The sequence below is a fragment of the Falco naumanni genome, chromosome 15 (assembly GCF_017639655.2).
Source record: "Falco naumanni isolate bFalNau1 chromosome 15, bFalNau1.pat, whole genome shotgun sequence".
Lineage (NCBI taxonomy): Eukaryota > Metazoa > Chordata > Aves > Falconiformes > Falconidae > Falco > Falco naumanni.
This window is the reverse complement of record NC_054068.1, coordinates 20,749,573-20,772,479: the sequence shown is the minus strand read 5'-3', so window position 1 is coordinate 20,772,479 and position 22,907 is coordinate 20,749,573. Positions and strand designations below refer to the sequence as shown.

The 22,907-nt window shown below is 46.8% G+C and overlaps 1 protein-coding gene across 2 annotated transcripts in view; it reads right to left on the bottom strand.

Moving 5' to 3' along the window:
* The window catches only part of GNAO1 (G protein subunit alpha o1), a 145,446-nt gene extending 124,791 nt beyond the window's left edge, over window positions 1-20,655 (bottom strand). Inside the window, exons 1-2 of one of the 2 annotated variants that reach the window (XM_040615406.1) lie at window positions 20,007-20,655; window positions 19,880-19,922 (exon numbers count right to left, since the gene is read on the bottom strand). In XM_040615406.1, the coding sequence (XP_040471340.1) occupies window positions 19,880-19,922; window positions 20,007-20,124 (161 nt within the window). In that variant the 5' untranslated portion in view covers window positions 20,125-20,655. The remainder of the gene's footprint in view (window positions 1-19,879; window positions 19,923-20,006) is intronic. The other variant, XM_040615405.1, reaches the window with a different exon arrangement.
* Between the last annotated feature and the right edge of the window lie 2,252 nt (window positions 20,656-22,907).

Here is a 22,907-nt window from a genome sequence, read left to right as displayed (position 1 = left end):
GTTTTGCAGTACCCACAGACAGATTTACTTAAAAGATTCATAATGTAAGAAATCAACTGGAAATGGAAAGTTCAATATCAGATGAAATTGGTTTGGGTATCTGTGAGACAGCATATTTATCTACTAGGTTCCCAGAGACGTCGAGCACTGAATCAGTTATCTTAGCACAAATCTACAGATTATAAATTCTCTCATTTTGGGTTTGAAGTCACACCTCCACCCTGGTCATTAAACAGCACTTTACTGCTATTCCTTATGGCCACATGACGAAATACTCTGCCCCTTCTGCTTTACTGTTGACATGTTTCTAGGATAAAAAAAGATAAGTAAAAGCGATCTGCATACTTATGTATTCTCCTCTCCATGCAAAAATCTATTTATAGCAGAACTTCTTAGCTGAAGAACTCAGAACACTTGGTGAACTGAACTCGTTGGTGAGTCACCTGGCCCTCTGAATCTTTACCGTAGCAGCCACTCCCTAACAAGATAGCGACCCGAATTTAGCTTTGAGCATGAACAACGCACGTGCTAAACCCTACTCTGAAGTGCAGTACAGGCTTGCAGAGCACATTTGGTCCTGAGGGCTGATCCACAGACTGGCTGCACCTGGAGCCTTGCAGCAGTGAGATGAGCACGCATGGGGAAGGGCAGGCGGCGGTGTGAGTAGGGCCACTGGATGACTCTTGTAGCCAGGTTTCCATTTATTTGGCAGAGAGAAGCAGTTAACTCTTCCCTTTTGGGCTTGTGTCTTGGAGGAACCGCCCTGTAAGGCACTGGCCCAGAGCAAGAGACTAGTGTCTCTTGATTCACCTCTGGGTTTGTATTTCCAAACTGAAGACTTTTCTGGGATGATCAAGCCCCTGAAAAATGCTCCCCTTGGGTCAAGTTGGGATGCCCATATGATGAACCTGTCACACAAGGCTAGATTAATGGTTCCCTGATACCAGCGAGAAGAACCCCTGGTTTCCACACCTACACTGCCACTAGTTCAGGGCTTAACATCAAAAGTGAAAGCCTGATTTTTCTCAGCTTTTAAGTGAATTCAGTGTAGACTGGTCTCTGCTCCAAAGTGTTCCCGTAGTTTGTGCTGTATTCATATGGTGCCTCTTTGTGGGGGAGATGACGTGTGCAGTGTCTAGGCTCTAGGAAGACATGAGGCTACTACATTGGCTGGCTTCCACTTTAACGCAAATGTGTCACAGGGGTTGTTACAAGGGGTTACGTGATGAAGAGGAGGCCACAGTGCTTTCCTGCATTTTTGTGTAAACCAGCAAGCAGCAGCCCTTTTTTGTGTGGGTGTAGTGAGATCTTGAAACCAGCTTACACTGCCTACCAGAGCAGTATGGGCCATTCGCTGTCTGCAAATTGACTGGAGAAACCCACTGAACTAAGGCAACCCACGGCAGGACAGATGGTATTTCTATATGAGAAGTTTGTTATATATCTCAGGGATGGGGCCTTATGGAGATCCCTAAGCTTGAGAAATATGAGTCCCTCTATTTCTGTCCCTGTGTTTTTATGTCAGAAAAGGCAGAGGGTTTGGGAAAGACAGGCAGAGCCCAGATCCACCTTAAGCACCACCAAAGAGATGCAGCCTAAAAGAAAAGATAAGCTCAACAAAGGCGCTTGCTGAAAAGCCAACTATATCAACAAACCCCAGTTACTGCAGCTCAGTGACTACGTTGCCCAGTGACTCCTGTTCAATAAAGGGCCGATTCTCCTCCCTTTTGGAAAACAATGTGTTCCACACACTGAAATAAATAATAGCCCCTCGCCAAGCCCCCGGCAGTGTCAGGGGATGTCAGGCTCTGCTCTGAGAATAACAAAGGCATCAGCATGCAGCCAATCTCCTCCTACCATCTCAGGCTGCCCTTGCTGCGCTGAATGAAATTTTTTCTCCTAATAGAAACGCAGAAAAGCTCCAGTGCAGATAATCCTCTGTTATAATGGCAGTACATGGGGGACAGGGGCCAAGCAGTGTAAAGAACAAGCCAAATCTCTTCTACTTAAAGCCTGGCCTGAATGTGATAATGTAATGACTTCAGTCCGGATGTTTCAAATACCATTCATTGGGATTGACATAGCATATAGACGATAGCCACTAAAATAATTAAGAATGAGGAACTGAACAGATAGCATCAGCCAACTTCTTCCCAACAAAGCTAGTATCTTTTTGCAACTGGTCTAGAAGACCACCTGGTCTAAACATGGCTTAGTCCAACCCAGCCAGAACCCTTTCACACCTTTTCTCCTTTGCTTTCTGTAGAAGGATCAACACCCCTCTTAAATACAAGCTGAAGACCCAGGCACCTTCTTTGCAAAGGCAAAGTTCCAGGTTATTTCATGCCTAACCTCTTTCTGGCTGCTGCTGATCACACTTTGCACTCAGAACTTGATCAAAAGCCCACTGAAGTCCTTGGGAAGATTCACATTAATTTCACCATGTTCTAGATCAAGCCTATATAGTATGAGTTTCTTCTAGCAACGTAGGTTTCCAAAAGCGTGGTAGCCCTGGCTGTTGTTTAGCTTCCTAGTATCTGTCACAGCTAAGTATTATTTCTGGTTTACAGAAATAAAACACAGCTCAAACCCCGATACTACATGCAAGCTTAAAATGGCTTTCAGTTACTATTAGCAGGCTTTTAAATGGGATTGTGGTGACACCCCAAAAGCGGCAAAATACTTATAGGAGAAATTAAGCTGTTGGAATGACTGGTTATATTGAACATGCTCCTCACACAGCTGGCAAAGAGCAAAATAAAGTTGAAAGAAATTGATGATGACCACTTTCTGGAAGAAAGACAGTTTATCTTAAGAGAGAAAATACCATTCAGCCTCTTTGCTACAGCAGCTTATGATACCGAGCATTTGCACACCTCTCCCACAAAACAGGAAACCAGAAGCAACCAGAATAACCACAACGGATCACTTTCTGTATTCCATACTGGCACAACTGAGGGCAGAAGGTAAAATGAGTGCAATATGCCACCATTCTGATTTTAAGATATCCAGGTAGCATCATTCTGATGGCTACATAGGGTGGAAAGCAACAGGGGATTAAGTTCATTGTCCCTTTCAAGTCTTCCAGTTGGCAAATAAACTCAGTCCTTTAGGAAAAAAAAAATTCTCATACATCGGACAAGCCTTGGAATGGTTACAAGCCCAAGACTTATTGTTCTCTTTGGATTTGTTGCAAGCCCTAGGCACACCATAAAAGACCCTTATTTGAATGTTTTTATCTTTCTGGTCCTTTAGCTCCTTCCAGGGCAGTAGTTTATTTTCTTCACCATTGCCTTCTTCGTTTGCTAGGTTTAGAATGAAATCAAGAGTCTTGAGCAGGGCATCAATGCTAGTCTGAATTTTCCTTGTCTTCTGTTTAATTGAATTTTCATTTGTATCTCCTCAGCTGTTTCCCCTCCAAGGCCTTTCCCCCTCCCACCCCCCTTTTCTCCACTCATCCATATAGATCATACAAGTGTTTCTGCCAAGCACCAGCTGCAGATACAGCAAGTTCCTGGGCATCTTCTACTTTTAGAAAACCACCAAGAGGCTAAATAACACCTGTGCTTGTTCTGTGAAGCTTGAACCCTGCTTTTCAGAAAGACCAGTCTCTTCATTAACTCTACTGCTCCCTCTGAAACACATGTAAGACATGGAGGACTGCAGAGGTACACATTTGTCAATGCAGAGGACAAGGAGCCATGTGTGGCTTTACAGTCTCTGTTCTGCTGGGTCACCCAGCCAGCCAGGACTCTGAAACAGCATTATAAAGAATCACTTCTAGATTTCTCCTCCATGTTCCCCCAAAGCTGCCTTGAGCTGCTGGCAGGCCAGCGCTCAAAATGCAGTCTAGCCATGACCTCTCTACTTAAGATTCATTTGCTATCAGTGTAATCTCTTTTTCAGCTTTGAGTTTTCTTTCTTTGACACAGCCTATTACAAATTCACCAAGTGGGATCTGAGATGTAATCACTGAAACCTTCCACATTGAACCGGAATCGCTTCCTCCAACCACTTCCTTCCATTGTGGGGACTGAACAATTCCTGTCGGTGGTTGAGGATAGCCTCTCTCACACTGGAAATCTTCAGTATGGGAAAAGGAAAGCCCCACCAATTTCTCTGCCCATATTTTGGTAAAGAGGCTAGGAAAGATACAGTTTAGCTCAGAGATTCACCAGTTCGTATTTCTACTCCAACAGCTGATAGTTAAGAGCTCTTCTGTACTGAGAAGTGATTAGGAGAAACAAGAGGAAATTTCAGACAAAAAAATTCAGGCTATTGGAGAAAGTTCTTTAATGTGAAATTGATCTGCAGTTAGGAGTGATGTGCAATTGTGAAAAAATTGGTGTCTTCAGGTCATTTACAAGTAAATCACACAGAACAAATATGTGATCAAGAAGAGTTCTGCATTAGGACAGAGCTGGACAAAATGACCTTTCCATGATCTACTCCATCACTGACTAGTACAATTTCTGCTTGTAATTCATTATTCTGAAGCTGTTTACCATTTTGTTCATGACAAGGGCAACTTCCATCAATCAGTTCTTGAACCTGGAATTCCTGGCTCTTTATCAGAGGAAACCAAGATTCTTATTTGAATATTCACCTTTCTTACTCTTGTACATGGCACCTGATCCATCCCTGAGAAGCTGACATTGTCTTTGACACTGCTGCTCTGTCAATCTGACATAACCTGACAGATACTCAGGATATGTTTTGCTACTAAGTGAAAAGACTACAGCACTTCAGTCATTAATAATTAAGTGTGACTTTGCTATTGGATATAAGATCTGCTTCTGTTCCCCTGTACATCTGCATTTATTTTTCCACTCTTCACACTGCTGTTGGGTATATACTGCATAAACTTTGGGCAAATGGCCCAGTGTCTCCCCACTTACAGTCAGGACCACTACTTATGATAACTTGTATCAAGGAGGCCTTCCAGGATAGAATAAATCAGAAGTTAAAGAAGGCTTGCTTGTAATTGAGGTTGAATTGAAACTGTTTCTTTCCCTTTCCTCTGTGCGTTAGTGTTGGTTATGGAAGGATGTATTTTATAGAAAGGAAAAACACATGGTTATCATTTTGTCTTCCAGCCTGCCGAATTTTGGGTCCTGCCTCTGCAGCCCCATTTAGGAAATTAAGTCTTCAAGACTTACGATGAAAAGGGGGCTTGCTAGGATCTCTCTTGTTGTTGGCATTCTCTTATGGTCACATCCTACCGTGTGCATCTAACACTGCGAAGGGGGTGTTGCCATTTCTCCTGCCAGCCTTTGCCCTTCTTAACAGCTCTGACAGCTCTGATCCACTTATTCTTGGCACTTGCTTTGAGCACGGTTCACATAAAGGTGTCAGTGTCCAGTCTGTGCACTGTTGTATCAAGCTGTTGTCAGTCTTCTGGATGACTGCTTAGGAAACAATCTTGTTTTGTTATCCAGAGCCTGAACTCGATCATGATTCCTTGTTTGACTCCTGCTTTTAAAGATCAAGCTCTGTCTCTTTCTGCCTTTTGTCTGCATTTCACTGTCTGCACTAAGTTCTTGTCTTGACTGGTGGTGTCAAACCTCTCGCAGGCTGGCCATTTCTCTCCTGCTTGTTTATCAGTGATCTTACAAGTCAACAAAGTAGATATTTGGGGCCTTAATTTCTGTTCAGACAGGGGACAATGTAAGAACTTAGTTGAAGCTGGAAGGTCACGGGTGCAAAAGGCAATGGGAGAGGTGGGTTGTTCAAATTCAGAAGTAAGTGGGGCTTCAGAAAACACTGAACTGTCTGGTGTTTTCCCAGGTTACGTAACACACAGCATCTTCTTCTTGGGAAAAAAGGCTTATTGTATGAAAGCTTCTTCTAAGGAAAAGAGGAAACACAAGACTTATGGAGGAAAGGGAGATGGGGCAGGTTCCTCCTGGAGCTTTTTTGAGGCTATAAATGTGACAAGTATCTTTCACAAGAAGGACCTTCTAGCCTAGTTTACTTACAGTAAGAACACAAAAGGTGTCTTACTGAAGCTGTGAACTGGTAGTGAGCCCTTGTGAGGCAAGGGGAGCACTGAGGTAGCTTGCTCACTGAATGGGGTACAGAGTGAAGGTGGTGATTCTGTACGCAGTGCTCCTCCCTTTACAGTGCAGCAGAGTCCTCTGCAAACCACCTCGAGCACCACTGTTAGGCTAACCACAGGAATACCAAACTTTTAATTGCAGGCTTCAAAATATGCTCCCATTAAAATGGAATTTGAAAATGTTGTTCACTACCTGTGTATTCAGGATCCTACAGCACTTTGGCAACACAGTGGAGGAAAGTTACCTTACGAATTATGAAGACTGCATCTAAGGCTGAGGGGAAATAGAAGAGAGAAGTCTCCAAAGCCCAGAACAACTAAAGCTTGTTACAAAACCAGAGAGATCATTCTAGTGTGAAGCAAACCTGAGCTTTGCATTAAAAATGTAAATGTGATTGAAATAGCATAACCAGATTAAATGGATTTGACCTCCACAAGCATAAAAGATGGTTTAAATACACTGAAACAGCAATGAGCGGCTGCATTTCCCTTTTCACTGCATTGTGTATCACAGGAAATTTATTTAAAACAACACAGAAATTTCAAACCAGCTGGGGGGGGGGTTTGCATTTCTTTTATAGGAACTAATAGGAGAAAATAAGGCTGGTTTGGAAAAAAACACCCGCCATTTAAATGCCTAAAGGTACAGAAAGACTTCTGAAAACTACTTTTCAAAGTCTTTGAATGTGACTGATTTACCCTCAAAACACACAGAACGAGCCAGGAGTGACTGAATCTTTAAATACAATCTCACATTTCAATTTTCTGTACACTGCTGCCTTATGGGAGCATTTGATGGACATTTCTTTCTGGTTTTTTTTTGAGTTATGTTAACCCAGACCAGCACCAGAGTCTGGTTCACCGTACTGCCATACATTACTATACAAACATCACCATACTGCCATAGATGAGCAGGGACAGACAGATGCAACTTAAATCCACCCCACCAACAAAAAGAGATGTTAATCAAACCCCAGCTTAGGATTTCAGAAGACTGCCTGTGAAATGTTGCATGGAATAAATCCAAGAAAACAACACCTAAAAGCAAAAAAACAAAGTGGTGTGAAGGGGAATTAAAAGCAGTAACTAAATATTCCCAGCTAAGCCTCACTTTTTCTGCATTCTAAGGGAAAATTCTGGTAACACTGCACAACTTTTCCCCTCAACTGGTTTCCAAATAGAGGGGCAGTTCTTTAGTTAAAACAGACATTACAGGAACATTGAATAAGGAGACTAATTCGGATTTTCTTGTCACAGAATCATTGAATAACTTGGGCTAAAGGTCCCTGCCTAGAGCAGAGCTACCATCTCACGTAGGTCAGGTTGTACAGGGCCTCATCCTGTTGAGTCTTGAAAATCCCCAGGGATGATGATTTTCCCTTTCTCTGGGCCCACTTCCACTTTTGCACCAACCTCCCCATGAAGTATTTTTTCCTTATAGTCTACCTTCATTTAGATGAAATGTGTGGCTGTTGCCTCTCATCCTTTCATCATACATCTCTAAGAAGAGTCTGGCTTCATCTTATCTCTAGCCCTCTTTGGGTGATGGAAGAGAGCAGTGAGATCTCCTTTAGCTTCCTCTTCCCCGGCTCTGTTGGCCTCCCTTCATTCAACCCGTGCACCAGCCCTGCACACTTTGCTGGCCCCAGTTTACTAGTGGTTTACCCTTTGGCTTAGGAGACCCAAACCTGAATGCCGCATTTCAGGTGCAGCTTTGCGAGTACCAAGTAGTGGGGAATAGGCAAGATTTATTCCCAAATGATTTCGCACAACCTCATTTCTTGAACTGAATGAATACATATATAAAATACTATAATTAAACTTGTACTTCCTGATACCAGAGAGTATTTTTCCTTCTCCTGATACACATAACATGGCAAATAACTGTAACTGAAATAAATTTGAGCTGGTACCTGAGAGCACCTGAGGCAAAACGGAAATGAGGGTGTCATGAAAACAGCCACAACACTATAATATTTTTTTTTTCGTAATCTCTATTTTCCAAGAGGTGTAACAAACAGAATGAGTACTTGGACAAAGGCTGAATAAACAAAGTGACACTAAAATGGGGTGGCAGTCAGCACAAGCAGAGATGATGTGGTCTTCAACAAAGCTTAGGTGCACACTAACCTGTTTGTGTGCAGTAACCTAGCTCTGTTCAAGCCCATTGATGCTGATGTGGACATTATTAGAAAACTCAATTGTTCTGGGGTTTGGGATCCGAGTGTGAATGAAACATGAGCTATGTCTAATGCTGGGACTTAACTACATACAGATTAGTAGCATCTCCAATTTGGCAGCACTGCAAGTCCTGTGGCCTCGCTGTCAGCAGTACTGAGCAGTTGTTACTGTCTTGAAATCAGCCAGCTGTGGGGCTCAGTGCTTCTGAAAACTGACAGCGGAGAGTTAAGCACTGAGCAAGTCTTCGGGAGGGTGAAGGCAATCATTCTGCTGAATGAAGAGGACTCTCCTGGACAGCAGACAGTGCGGGATGTATTAAAGAGCTTCAGACAGGCTCTGCACTGCATGGGTTTGTGCCCAAATTAATGAGGGAGCCAATAAAAATGTTATGATCTTGGTTATTTTAAAATTTAAAGAGTTTAAAAAGTTAACAAGTTTTAAAGTTTAAAAAACTCGGTATATTTATCCAGTTACTGTGGAATTTAAATACACTACCTTGGTTGGGTTTGTATCATCATTATGGACACTTAGTAAGTTTTTTCTATTTTTTTACAGGAAATTCCAAAAACCTATTTCAAAGTCCTGTGCAGGAGTACTTTAAAAAATCAGAATTTAAATTTAATCGTGAATATCTGCTTATGCCAGACAGATAGGAAAAGTAGTACAATTTGATCTTGTTGATCAGGACTGAAAGTACCAGTGTAATAATTCGATTTTCATGCTCTGTCATGTAGGAAAAACTTTACAACTTGTTTATCCAAATATGAATTAAAAATAAGGATCAGTAAACGGAAGAAGTAGATAAATAAAATAGTAGATAAACAAAGCCTAAATTCTGACTTACCAAACCATAGGAAAATTACTAATTTCTACTTCTTTATCATTTTTGGGCTCTCTCTTGCTATTTCTAGCAAGGTTGGTGTTTTTTAGTTCACTGTTGTTTGGTTTTTTTAATAATTAGCTACGGTGAAAGACCCAGAACAGACATCATTACGATGAAGGAACATACCAAGATTTTGATTCATTATCAGTACTGAATCCCCCAGTGCCAGCATCAGCTTTCATCTGTTCTGCACATCCCACCTCACCACAGAGTTAAGACCTGGCAGGCCCCAGCAACACAGCAACACGCTTGCAGGGGAATTCCTGTCAAGCACAAGGCTGCTGGCAGGATGGGGGTCTTGAGGGCCCTTCCTCTTTTCTAACATCACCCTGATGCCATCAGTCAGTGTTGGAGAAATGCTGACCCCTGAGCTGGGATTGGCAAAGCACTCTGCTGTTCCTTCTCACCAGCGTTTCATGAGGGCTCGGTGCACACAGGGAGATGCAGATAACAAACCCAGGACCATCAGCTCGTGCATCTACTGTTCAATTTAAACATCTTAAATGCACACGTTGAGCAGCATCAGGTCTCCTGCTGAAGAACTGGCTGGGCAGCAACCACCTTGAAAGCAACAAGTTGATACAGCACTGTGGGGTTTTTACAGCCAAGCTGTAATATCAGGAGAATATAAATTTATTTTATGTCTACATTGAGGAAAACAAGGGCATGCTACTAGGAGCTTTCTGCTTTATTAAGTAAATATCTTTTCATTCATGTGGAAAAATTTGTCCAATTTGGCTAAATAATTAATCACCGATGGGTGACTGGTGATTAACAAACAGCACGATGACATTCTGAGGTGTATGTTTATCATGGCAATTTTCTTTCATCCCAGTGATTTGTGCTAGTGTTACTGATGAAGTATGATGACAAAGGCTCTGCAATGTCTGCGGTGGGGGTACGCACGTCGTGGTGGAAAGTATGTGCCCATTTTAGAATCTCTAGGCAATAAGATGGGGTCCCCACCTAACCTTGAAAGGAGCATCTTACCTCGTGGGCATCGGTGCACCTTATCAACCTGCCAACAAGTGACTAATTTCTCATTCTCACAAAGGCCACATGGAAAGAGCTCTATTTGGCCAGTGGAAAGAGCTGTTCCAGTTGCAGAAAGCTATAGCTGCCCCTGCTGTAATTCCCTTTTGCACTGCTTATAGATGTAAAGAGGCTGTGAGTAAATAAGAACAGATTCCCAAAATACACTAAATCAAAACCTCTGTTCTGCACTACTTAAGTAGCCAACCTGATATTGTTACATTTAAAACTTATTATGAGAATGTTATGTCTCTCCTGTGGATGAAGCTAAGCAGAAACCTCCATGCTGTGGAGAAGCACGTGCCCTGCCATGTCAGCCTTAAGAGGAGCACGAGGAAGGATGACGAACTCACGTAGGTTTTGCTATCGCGATCTCAAATTAGGGCATGCAGATCCACATCGGGGTGCCCTGGAAGTGATTTGAAAATCTCACCATGAACTTTGGAGAGTACCAGAGCTGGCCTGCACCAGTTCCACACACAATTCCTCCGTAAATACAGACATGGTACTATTACACTGAGAGCCGTCAAAATGAGATAACTTCTCCGCCTCTGCTACAAAGGCAGGAGCTGGATTACAGCAAGGCCCATGCTACTGAGGTGGCAAAGAACAGGGCTGTAGTGAATAAGAAGCACTGTACTGGCAGTGAGGAAACATCACTACATGACTGCGAGCTACCACATACCACAGCTCCAGAAATCTAGCAATAAAACCTCTCATTGTTGTCTAAATTATTCTGCCTAACATCCATTTTGTGCACTCAGCTTTCCGTATGCATTTTTTTGCTTAATGCTTTAAAATTGGAGCTGCTAACTCAAATCACCTCTAACGGGGAGAGGATAACTCACCATATTCTGCTAGGAGGTAGTACACATTTTTATCATTTAAGTGATATTTTCCTCAATACAGGCCCATTCTTATCTCATCTCCTTCTGTAATGATTCCCAGCTGATGCAGAAAAGTCTTGTACCAGACTGTTACGGTGTGTACAAGTTGCTGTTGATGATGCTCTTGTAGACAAGAGCATTTAATACAAGTCTGGAGTTGCTGGAGAGCCTCAAAGCATGTTGAGTCACTGCTCTGCCTTTCAGACTGTTTTAAGCACTGCAGGGGTTATGTTTCAGAGAAGGGACATGCACTGAGGTGAAACGTCCATTCCCAGCCTCCCTGCCAAGATGCTAACACTGGGGTGATGAATTCTCTGGGTATTTCTAGAGTAGGGTGTTCTTCTGAACCAGTGAAAGCCTGCTGAGCCCCTCTTCACTCACTAAAGCAGCTCCTGCAGACATGGCCTCCCAATGTGAAACACATACCCCTGCATTTCCACGCAAAGTAGCCTGCCAAATGCCAAAAAGAAATTCCCTTTCCACGTTATTAAACCCCATTATTTCCTACCAGCACTGGATTCTGCTTCCGCCAAAACCTGCTCCCACGTCTTCCCTGAACAGCACAATCCTAAACAGAATCAGACAGCACCTTTAGGCTTTCTCAGAGAACAGTGACTGGCACCTCAATGCCCTTGCTAGGATTGGCACCTCCCAACCTTCCCCCAAAAGCAACTCCTGCAACGTTAACCAGCAGAATTTCTGATGGAGGATTGGACAAGTTATCCTGTATCAAACAGAATATACGATCAATTGCCTTTGGCTCCTGAGGACACAAAGTCCCGCAGGATGGCCTGATGGGGGAGAGAAGGGTTACTAATACCCATGGCCTAAAATCTTTAAGTTGTGGAAAGACTCTGTGTTACCCACCCCTCTTTTCTTTCCCTCAAGCTGGTGTACTCCAGCTCCTTTGTTTTAAGCTTACAGGTTTTATACTCGATGAAAGGTCTGCTGATGAACCAATATAATTTTTGGTGACCAAGCAGAGCAGAACATGCCCAAGAATAAAGAAAAACAAAGCAGCTTCAGCTCTGCCAATCCTTCTCTTTCAAAGGCAAAAATATTATTGATTAGCAACTCTAAAATAGGTGTGATGTCATCTCACTACAGTTTCCTGGGCTCCCTTCTGAGAGAGTGCTCTTCAGTTCTTTCTCAATTAACTTGAAAGCTGGGGAGGGTAAGGATTTTTATTGGTAAGCTGAGAAATGCCTCCATCAAGAGTTTTATTCTATTATCACAATAAGCACACAATGATTGAGCTTTGGATTAAAGGACTTTTTTCTCCCTTCTGCTCAGCACTAGGAAACCATCAGTTCCTTTGCTTTGTGTTATCCACTAGCATTTTTCAGTCTTTTGCATCTTCTGATTTTAGGCAGAATCCTAACAGCATCTTATAATCAGGACTGTAATCCTCCAGCCTCCCTACATCTGCCATTTACATGAATGGTCTTAAAGTAAGAATGATTCAATTAACAGTTATGGGGATTTTTACATTAGGCAGAGCATTTCTTCACCATTAGGAAAACCATGGCAAAACTCTTCAGTATTTCTTTCTAAGAATGAAATAAAAGAATTTTTGAGGCAAGAAAAATGGCCTTGGATTTAATGTGCCAATGCTTTTTAAAATGTGATTTCCAGACCTTTTTTTCCTTGTTTTTGTGAATGAAATTTAGCCATTTCCAGTACCCCACCAAGTGCCACACAAACACCTGAAATTCATCAAATCTCATAAAAATTGTACATTGAACAGATATCACCTTCAGTGTAGGAAAAACCTATCCCAAAGTCCAGTTAAGTCAAAAAGAGGATCTGGGGTCAGTAGCATTCAAATTGATTTGAAATAAGTGAGGTTGCCGGTTTCAATCTTGCTAATGCAAAAAAAACCCCAATAAAACAAAACAAAAAAAACCCACTCAGGCATCAAAAATAACCAAGCAATTCATATGTATTTTATTTCCTTGTCTTCATTTGGGCTGTTTTTAATTTTGATCTAAATTCTTGAATTCTTAGGCTAGAATAAGGACATTTATTTTTTAACTTTTCTATGAAGTAAGGAGAGGTGGAAGTTTTCTTTCAAAATCAAAACAGAGGACTAAGCAAAGAATCCCTGAAAACAGAGCTTGCCCAGTCATCATGCGAGTCCAGGCTTCACAGAAGCAATTTCAGTCTCTACAGAAGACCCGCAAATCTCAGACTTGCAATCGCACCAGAAAGAATGACAAGACTCTTAAACACCCTGGCCACCTGAATTTCAGGAGGTTTTGCCAGTTCTCTTCAGCCAGAGCTCCTCTTCACACTCTTATAATGAATGAAGGACCAAATCCTGTCTTCTGCACCCAGTCATGCTCAAGGGTTTAACCATGGACTTCAGAGTATAAAGGATATGCCCTTCTGTGAACCACTGCTGGCTCGTGAGAAAAGCTTTTTACCTTTCACCCAGCTTGAGCAGGAGGTAAATGAATTCAGAAGTTTGCAAAATCGAGCTCTTAGCCCCTGCACTTGCATCAGGCTTTCTGGCTGCAAACTCACTCATTTCAACACCGCTTCAACGCTCATTTGTGATTTTGTATCCTGCAAATCCAGGAGAAACCAGGGGAGCTTGATACTTAAAGAGGTAGGCTGTAACTCTGCAAAGCATCTGAAGAAAACTAGCTCTACCACAGGTAGCTAATTATGAGCCTGTAAGGCATTATTGACTGCCTGGCTCTCATTCTCCAGGTAACCTGCTCCTGCCTTGGCCAGCAGCAAAGCATTTCTTCATGTCGCTCTTTCTCTTGACCAGACCAAGCAGAAGAGCCAACATAGTGCCTCTACTTCCATTATTTGTCTCTTTTTCATTCCTCTCCCATTTTGATTACCTTCCCTGTATTCCCTAGGTAAGCATACTGGAGAACTCACATCAGATATGAAGTTGTATCCCAGACAGTTGGGAAAGGACAGACTAAAGAGGAAAACCACAACCTTTCTGCATTTGTCATGACTCAATTTAATGTCTCTTACAACTTCTGGGTTAGCCAAGCCATAAAACAAAACAGATCCCCGGTTACATTTGTGCAGCAGATTTGTCTCTTTCTTCAGAGCTCATTAAAAGAACCGCTTTCATCTCATTAGATTGCTAAAACATTTCCAACAGGACTAGATGTGTCATGTCAGAATATGACAGGCAAATTTCTTTTAAGGTTTTAAAACTAGGTTGAAAGAGGAGAAGCTATGCAGTTCACTGTTGTCACTGAAAGATATTTTTACTTTTAAGAGTCCCTAAAACAAGAAACAAATTAAGAACTGTCAAGGAAAAAGAAAACACCCAAACTCAAAATGTATTCCATCTTGCCTGCTAATACTGTTACTTCTTTCCCCTGAAATCTCTCTCAGTCTAATAACAAGAACTGTAAGTACAAAAGAATTAACTATGGTTGTTAATGTTTTGGCTTCTAAGCAGAATTAATAATCCAAAAGGAAGGAAGGAAGTGCTGAAAACATGATTACCCTTTGCAACTACAAGCCAAAATGAACAGCCTCACTTTCTTCTGCTCCCAGATCTTATTCCTTCCTAGTTCAGCAGCAATGTCCCTGCACTGTGCCATTGCAGGGCACGGAACATGGCACCTACAGCACCCAGGGATGCAAGATAGCATCTGGGAAGGAGGTGGGGAAAAAAGCTGCAGCGAGGGGAAAGCCTCCTCCTGCAGCAGACTCCACTGGGATGATCTCTTTGGCAGGAGAGAGCCTTCCTCAAGGCAGGCAATGCACTGATACACCCCAGAACTGCCACAGCAGGCGGTTTACTACCAGATCTGGGTTTCACTGCCAAAACAGCCCCACCAGAGCTGCCTCTCTGCAGGAGTCTGAAAAGCAACAGTATGCTGTACGTACTGTGCTAAATCCACAGCGAGGGCAGAATGCACTGGAGCGGGTCTTGGGAGAACAACACAACTTCATCAGAAAGGCTACAGCTCTTTCCCCTGCTTATTGAAACCCAGTTTAAAATACTGCCCAGGTGCAGCCTGTCGCTGCCCCACCTTGGGCCTCAAGTCACAGAAGTCCTGGAAAACAGAGCAGGAGACAAGTAAGGATAAGAATGGCTCCGCCTGACCTGATGCTTTAGTGAGGTTCTGGGCTGCCAGCTCATGCCATGATCACACAGTTCCCAGACAGGAGTGAGGCAGCGGGGCCAAGGGGGTGTCTGCACCCAGCACGGCAGGGCAGAAGAGCTGCACTGAGGAGTGGGACAGGCCACAAAGACACAGTTTGCAGCCCTCTCCCTGGGAACATGCCACAGAGGCAAAGCAGCCCCCCCACACTCTAAGCCCCAATGGGGTGAGGTATTCCTGGGGGTAGGGGCTGCAAGTGTGAAATCACTACAGTTTTGAGACACAGACATGCGGCAAAGAGCACTCAAGTGGGTGTTCACAACACATCATTTCATTTCAACGGCATTTATCATCAAATTGCTGAGATGGGCTGTAAAACCAGTGGGCGGGGACTGCTTCTCACTCACTCTTAAGAAGTTCATTAGATTATAAGTAATTCAGTTACACAGAGAGCAAGTAGAGCCTGGGGCTGTTTTGAGGGGCTTTTTGAGAAAGGTCAAAGCAATATATCAGACGGCTATTGGGACTGATGGCTATGGGGGAGAAGACAGTAGATATTCAGAGATAAGTATTGTACGCTGGTGTATTTTTCTCCTGATTTGGTATTCCAGTTCTTCTCATATGTAACATCAAAACATTTGGCAAAAAATGGCACAGCAAAGAAACCTATCAACTGAGGTACTGCCAGCATTGCTGGTGAAGTGAGAAACAGCTGTTTGGGAGGACGTGCAGGGCTGGAAGCTCCAGCATCTTGTGAAAGGGAGCCAGACCCAGCTCTCTGCTTGCAGCTCAGCAGGGAACAGAAGCTGCTGCTTTTGCAGAGGCAAAATCCAAAACAAACCCCCAAATCCCAAGATTTTTCCTGTGGGCAGGTGAAGCCATGTCTCCTCCTGATCGCCACAGCCATTGCTAACCCCTCATTTGGGAAGGTGAAGTATTGCCCCGGCTCACCATCCAGAACGGCTGCTGCTGAGTATGTGGCAGGACCTTGGTTTTGAAGCCATGCCAGCTAACTCAGCCTCTCTGCGTTAGCATGATTAAACACTGAATTCCCTAGAAGCTTCATGCTGATGGCAGCGGATGGTGTCCCCACCTGAGCAGTCCATCCCTGCTCACCACTGGACCGTTGCATGTATTTAAGTATTTTGCTAAGCAGTAACAGACGGAGATATGCTTGGTGTCTTCCTAGGATGCGGCTTTTGATGAACAAACACATTCACCAGAGTTAAAGTCTCCACAAAAATATCCTAGGATAACAGCAGTCTCAAGTCCATGCTACAATCCAGGTATTCCAAAAAAGAAGATGACATGTTCCAAATTCTGCATGTGTTCAGCAGTTCAAGATATAAGATCTAGAAAATGTTGACAGCCATTGCAGTCCTACACCAAGTGAATCTGCTGAGACAGGGTGATGGGAGTGGAAGATGAATTTCTTTCATCCGGTTAACTCTCACCTTCTGGCTTGGATCTTCAAAGAGGGCCCCAGATTTGCTTGGTTAAAGCTGGTTTTTAGTTTAAGCTGAGTGAAAATAGAATCTGGTAACAGCCTGATTCTGAACACTGTGGCACACTCTGGAGTCTCCTTGGCTTGCATGGCACAACTGCGTCTTTCAGAACTGTTCCCCTGACTAGCTTGGCCCTGACGCTGCCATTCTGAGGCACGGGTGAATGTATCTGGACTGCAGGATGGTTGCAAAAAAATAACAAGCAAATCTACTCAGTCAAGATGGGTGTAGTCAAAGTGCAAGGGCTAAGGGTGTCAAAATGACCTTGGGTCCAAAGAAAAGTGCCATTCCTAGCCTGTATTGCCACTGCTTGAGATGTACATGCTCGCCTCCAATTCCACCTCTGTGCCATTCACCAGTACCTCTTTCTTTGCTGGACAGCCCTCCGTTCACCAGCTGAAAGGTATCTCCAAGTATTTCATTAAAACACACTTAATCAATTTCACAAATTGTAATCCCCATCTGGGCTACACTCTCAAATTATTCTAATTTCTACCTGTCACCACTTCTCCTGTTACCTAATATTTCAAGGATTAACTGGACAGTGTGTAACCTCTTCTTAGTCCTCTGTAACAATGTCTTCTCTCTGTTCCTTTGTCTTAGCATTTTCTCATCTGTCTACAGATTCCTGTGCCTCTCTCCAAGGCAGTATCCTTGGACAAGTGTGAAGCTGCTTTAGCCATTCAAGAGGATGAGATTTATAATCTAGAAGCACACCAATAACACAATATTAAAAAAATAAAATAGCAGTCTCTTTCATCAAAATCTAATGAACATGTGATTTAATCTTTATTAAGAATTCATTAGGTTCTCAGCAAGCCTGTCTAATGAAGCTTGACCAGGTGAAATGCTAATGCCTACATTATATTTAAATTAATTTTCAGAAATGTTAATTTCCCTGAGTTGTTCCCTGCTCATCACTCTCCCTGGTGCCCGCGGCTGCGCGGCTCTCTCCAGATGCCTGCCGCCGTGCTCATAGCAACACCGCTGTCTCCACCCCAGCCTTTGCACAGTTCACTGGAGTTTCCACACTGACGGACGCCTCCCAGTTTCCAACACTACAAGCCCTTTCTCCATAGCAGCCTTCTCGGCATTTTCAAGTCAGGTACAAAGGAAAGCCTAGCATACATTACTTTAAGGCTATTTAATGAAAAAAAAATATATATGGGCATATATATTTATATATGAAACCCATTCATATCTATATATTTAAAAAACCAGGGTATCCTTCAGTCCTCCATATACCGATCTAGTCCAGCAAACAGGTTATTATCTTGATGCATTCTGCTTCAAAAAACAAGAGCTCTGCTCTTTGGAAATCAAGAGTCACTGTACACTAGTTGTGTAAGCCAGCACGGTCACCGCCTGCCCTCCCGCCTATGGGCTCTGTGTGTATGCACTGCTATTGTGGCATCTACAGCCTCTCCCTTCAACCAAAACCCATCACCCGCCATTCCAGCATGCTTCTGCAGAAACAGTTCCTAGAGATTAAAATAATTTATTGGTGTTCATCTGCAGTAATGTCTCCCCTGATCCACCTTTTGCACACCAACGAGTGTGAACCAAACCCACCCCACCTCAGACCCAAAATAAACTGTCAAGGTGGGAAAGTCCAGACCGTGCAAGGGGAAGCTCAGAGCCATTGCAGAAGTAGGGTACGCGAATGTCGGTGGGAAAAACTGCGGAGACTGCCGTGCACTGAGGGCGAGCCTCCTCGCATCGAGACCTCCCAGCTCCGCAGCGCCTGGGGAAAAGCACCGCCTCAGGCGGGGGTGACGGTTCGGTTCCCTGCGAGCCCCCGAGGGCTGGACACAGGGGCCACAGAGTGGATACAGAAATATCCGGGTGACCCGCTAAGCCCCTCTGGCTGGCGAGGAGCTGGGCTGAAGGCCCGGATCTGCCCCAGTGCCGCACTTACACGCACGCCCACACGCACGCACACCCGGGGCGGCCACGGGAGAGCAGGGCAACAGATTGCCGAGCGGCGACGAGCTCCTTCGGCTATTTCCGAGCCCGTTCGGCCTCTCCCCGAGCGCTCTCCGAAGGAGGCCGAGCGCGGCGCTCGGCCGCCGCCGGGAGGAGCCGAGCGGCGCAGGAGCGGCGGCGCTGCCGGCGGTTCGAGTCCCCGCTGGGCGCTGTCCACCACGCGAACCGCCTGAAAGCCGCAGCCGCGCCGGGACCTGCCCGCCGGCCCGCACGGCTCCTCGCCCCCCGCGGCAACCAGCTCACCGCCGGGCCACCCGCAAAGGCAGCCGGCTCCCGGGACTGCAGGGAGCGCAGCCCGCACCCTCCCCGCACCCCATCCACACCCAGCTCTGGCTGCCTCTCTCCCCCGGGTCCCCGGGGGGCCCCTCCCAGCCACGGATCCCTCTGCAACCCCCATGGCAGAGCGGACGAGCGCTCCGTGCCGCCCCCCGGCTGAAATCCAGACCCTCAACCGGCGCCGGGGTTTGTTCCGTGATGGCGCCCGCCTCGAACCAGCCCGTCATGGGTGGGAGGCCGGGGTATTTCATCGCATTTTAATGCAAAAGGAGGAAGGAGCGGGCAATAAAGAAGAAGGAATAACCGTGCCACGGGAGCGCTGCCACCATTAGCCTTCCCCTGCACCTGCTTTCCTAGGGGATGTAATTACTCCAGGCACGGTTGGAAGAGAGGGTGCGGTGGGGTTTTTCACGGCTGTTTATTACACGTTTAATTAAGCAGAGGGAGAGCGTCTGTCGGGGAAGCCCCAGCGAGGAGCAGCCCACCGTGAACCCCGGGGTTGGCAGGAAGGTTTTGAATGGAATTGGTGATGGGTGGCCAAGGAGCGGTTAAAATGTTAAGAGAGGGTGATGGGGAGCATTGGTTTCAAGCCGCAGAACGAGCAGATGATGAACCACCACCACCACCACCCCGGGCATGAAGCTGAAGTGACAGCGGTCCGCTTTCACGGGGGATGGCTGCGCGGCCTCGCCCCGTGGAAAGGGAGGGAAGGTGGGCTGCGAGCGGCCGCGATTGCGGCCGCTCGCAGCCCACCTTCCCTCCCTTTCCACGGGGCGAGGCCTCCGGGAGATCCTTCAGCACCACATCGGCCCTGAACAGCAGCGGGAGCGGCGGTGGCGGGGCCTTCCCCCCGCCGTTTGCCTTCCCGCCCTCCCGGTCCCCTCAGGTAAACATGGCGCCCGCGGCCCTCACTCACCTCAGCGAGCCCCCGCCCCGTTCTCCCTCCCATTAACTCGCCACCCGGGTTCCCTCACGGGACTTACTTCATTTGCTTCACGATGGTGCTTTTCCCCGATTCTCCGGCCCCTGTTGAGAGAGAGAGATGAGGGGGGATAAGCGCGGGGCAGGGGACAGGGAAGGGGGCGACCGGGCCCGCCAGCGGGTTCTCACCGAGCAGGAGGAGTTTCACGTCTTTAGCAGCGCTGATCCCGTCCTCCTTCAGGTTCTTCTCGATGGCCTTGCTCCGCTCCAAGGCGGCTCTTTCCTCGGCGCTCAGGGTACATCCCATGGCGGCGATGAAATTTTTTAAAAAAAAAATTAAAAAAAAAAAAAAAAAGGGGGGGGGGGGGATTGCAGCCCCCGCCGCCGCCTCGGCTGGCGGAGAGGAGGAGGCAGGGGCAAAGCCAGCCACCGGCGGGCGGGGGGGGGGGGGGGGGAGGAATAAAAGAATTAAAACAGATGGCCGTGAGCCTCCGGGCAGCGCAGCGGCTCCGCGGCGGGGCTCCCGGCTCCCTCCTGCCCCTCTCCCCGCGGCCGAGCGCTCAGTGCATCCAGCGGGGCTGCTGCGGGCACGGCGAGCTCTTCCCGGCCGGGAGGCGGAGGCGGAGGCGGGGGAGGAGGAGGAGGAGGAGGAGGAGGAAGAGGGTTCGCGGCGGAGGGAGGGTCCTTCCCTCTCCCGTGCTCCCGGCTGTCGCGCTCTCCCCTCCTTGGCGGGCGGCGGGGCGCTGACGGGCGGCGGCGGGGCGCGCTGGCGGCGCTCGGCGGGGCCGGGTGGAGGCGCGGGAGCGGCGGCGAGAGGGAGGGGGCGCGCCGGGCTCCGCGCTCCCGCCGGGCTCGCCCGCTGCCGTGACGCGCGCGGCTCGCGCATGCTCGGGCGGCCCCCGCCCCAGCGCCGCTGCCCGCCGCCCGGCCCGGCTCGGCCGCCGCTCCCCTGAGGGCCGGGCCCCGCCGCGGGGGCGAGGCGTGGGCCGCGCGGCCTGCCCGCCGGCCGGCACGGTGCGGGCCGGCGGGCCGTGAGCCAGGCTGCTGCGCCTGCCGCCCCCGGAGGGGAGAGGCCGTGACCCGGGCTCCTGCCGGCCGCTCGGGGCCGGGGGCTGCCGTGGCGCGCAGTGCGGGCCGAGCGCCGCAGGGCTTGGGGCGCGGGGCGGCGTGCGGCGGTGGGGTCCCCGGGGTCCCGGGGCAGCCGTACCCCAGCCCCACGCAGCGGGGGGGGCCGGGGTCCCCCACAGGCCGTGCGGGTCCTCCACGGCCCCTGCACCCTCGCACTGCGCTGGCATCCATGAGGTCCCCTGTGCAGAGCCTTCCTCCGCTCCTTGGGGTGAAACCGCTTCAGCCATCACTTGCGATGGGAATCGCTGCCATAGCTCCCCATCGCTCCCCATGCTTGATGCAAGGCATCAAGTTTCACCACCATTTTGGATTATGTTTTCCATCAGTGTAATTAACAGGGTTGGTCAGCGGCTTTTTTTCGTGTGTGTTGCAGTGAAATCACAGATTTCCTCTCACCAGACCTGCCTGCTTGTCTTAACCATTCCATGACACCTAACAATGATTTAGGAATTGTACTGCGTTAAAAATCCTGCATTTTTCCTGGCCAGTTTTGCCATTTCACGAGGTTGGAAATAGAGAGGAAAAGAAATGTCAACAGGGAAAATAAAATAAATGGGACTTTGTTTAAAATGCTTTCCTACTGGCCCAGGCAAGTCATAATACCTTCAACTTTAATCCATAACATTGATTGGCATGTGACAGTCATGACTATAAAAAGATCTAGAGAGGAATGAATGAAGTGTTGAGCTCAGCAAGCTAAAATGCATCAAACTAAAATGAACAAAATCAAGGACCACGTCTAACATATGGAAAGGACACCCACCACTTCCATAAACAAAGTTTGCAAAGGGGGGTTGGGTTGGTAGGAAGCAGATGTGAATGGCAAGGCAGCTGATTTTGCCTGTAAAGCCCGCTCCACCTCCCTGCCAAAAGAGAATAGCCTCAGGAGGCTTGACGGGAAGGTCCCTGTGTTGTGGGAAGGAAATGTGGGGTCCAGGCTACGCCAGGGCTGCCTTGCAGGGGCTCAGGGAGGGCAGTGGGCTGCCATTGTGGTGGTGGGTGTGGGTGACCGTGTGCTCACACTGCGTTGGCTCGCCGCTTGGGACCTCTGTTCACTGCGTCCTCTGGGATCTTCTGACCTGCTGTCCTGAGTTTGGCAGTTCCCATATCCAGGATCCTTCCTTTAGGTGTAGAAATAAGATTTCTAATAGCCCTTACAGTATTTTAAACATGACCTCCGCGGCACTTCCCTTCCAGGCAAATATCATCTCCTCCCAGCACTGTTTCCCATCCCACCTTCCTCCCGGAACATGTGCTTCCCATTTTGCCTCCACACCTCTGAAATAAAGGGGAAAAATATGGCTCGCAGTTAATGAGGTAAAGAGGGGATGTGAGAGAGAAACAGACAAAAGAAAGCAAAAGGGAACTCATAAATAATGTTTGTGTATTCAGGGACCAGTAATATTTACCACACATTTGTGTGCTAATAGGTACTGTATGTTTGAATTTTGGGTAATTTATTTCTGGAAGCTCAGGGGACTGAGATGGACAAGCAAGCCTACCACATATATTCAGCAGGGAATAAATGGAGACGAGAGTGGTTACAGAGCAGTTCCTGCTCTTTCACATTCGTGCAAATCTCTTGTGTAGAATCAATAGGATCGGAATGTCGATCAATAAGTTTCATTTCAATGGTTCTAGCCAGAGGGCATTATGAAAAGTGCCATATAGGAAAAGCACAATCAAGAAATCCAGGGCCAGTGTCCTCCTGAGATGGCTGCATTTACTTCCCATCTTCTCTAGCAGCTTGCCAGCCTCGGAGTCATATTGGGATACTCTCCAAGGGTTTCACTAAGAGAATTAGTCTTTTGTATCAGCCTCTGGCTACTCGTTATCTGACAAATTTGTAGCCTACGCCTCCTGCCATGGAGAAAATTATTTCTCTTCTGCTTGACCAGTGTGGAGCCCACACTCATCCCTTTGCCCCATCTACATCCCCCTCACTACACGAATATCTGCTAA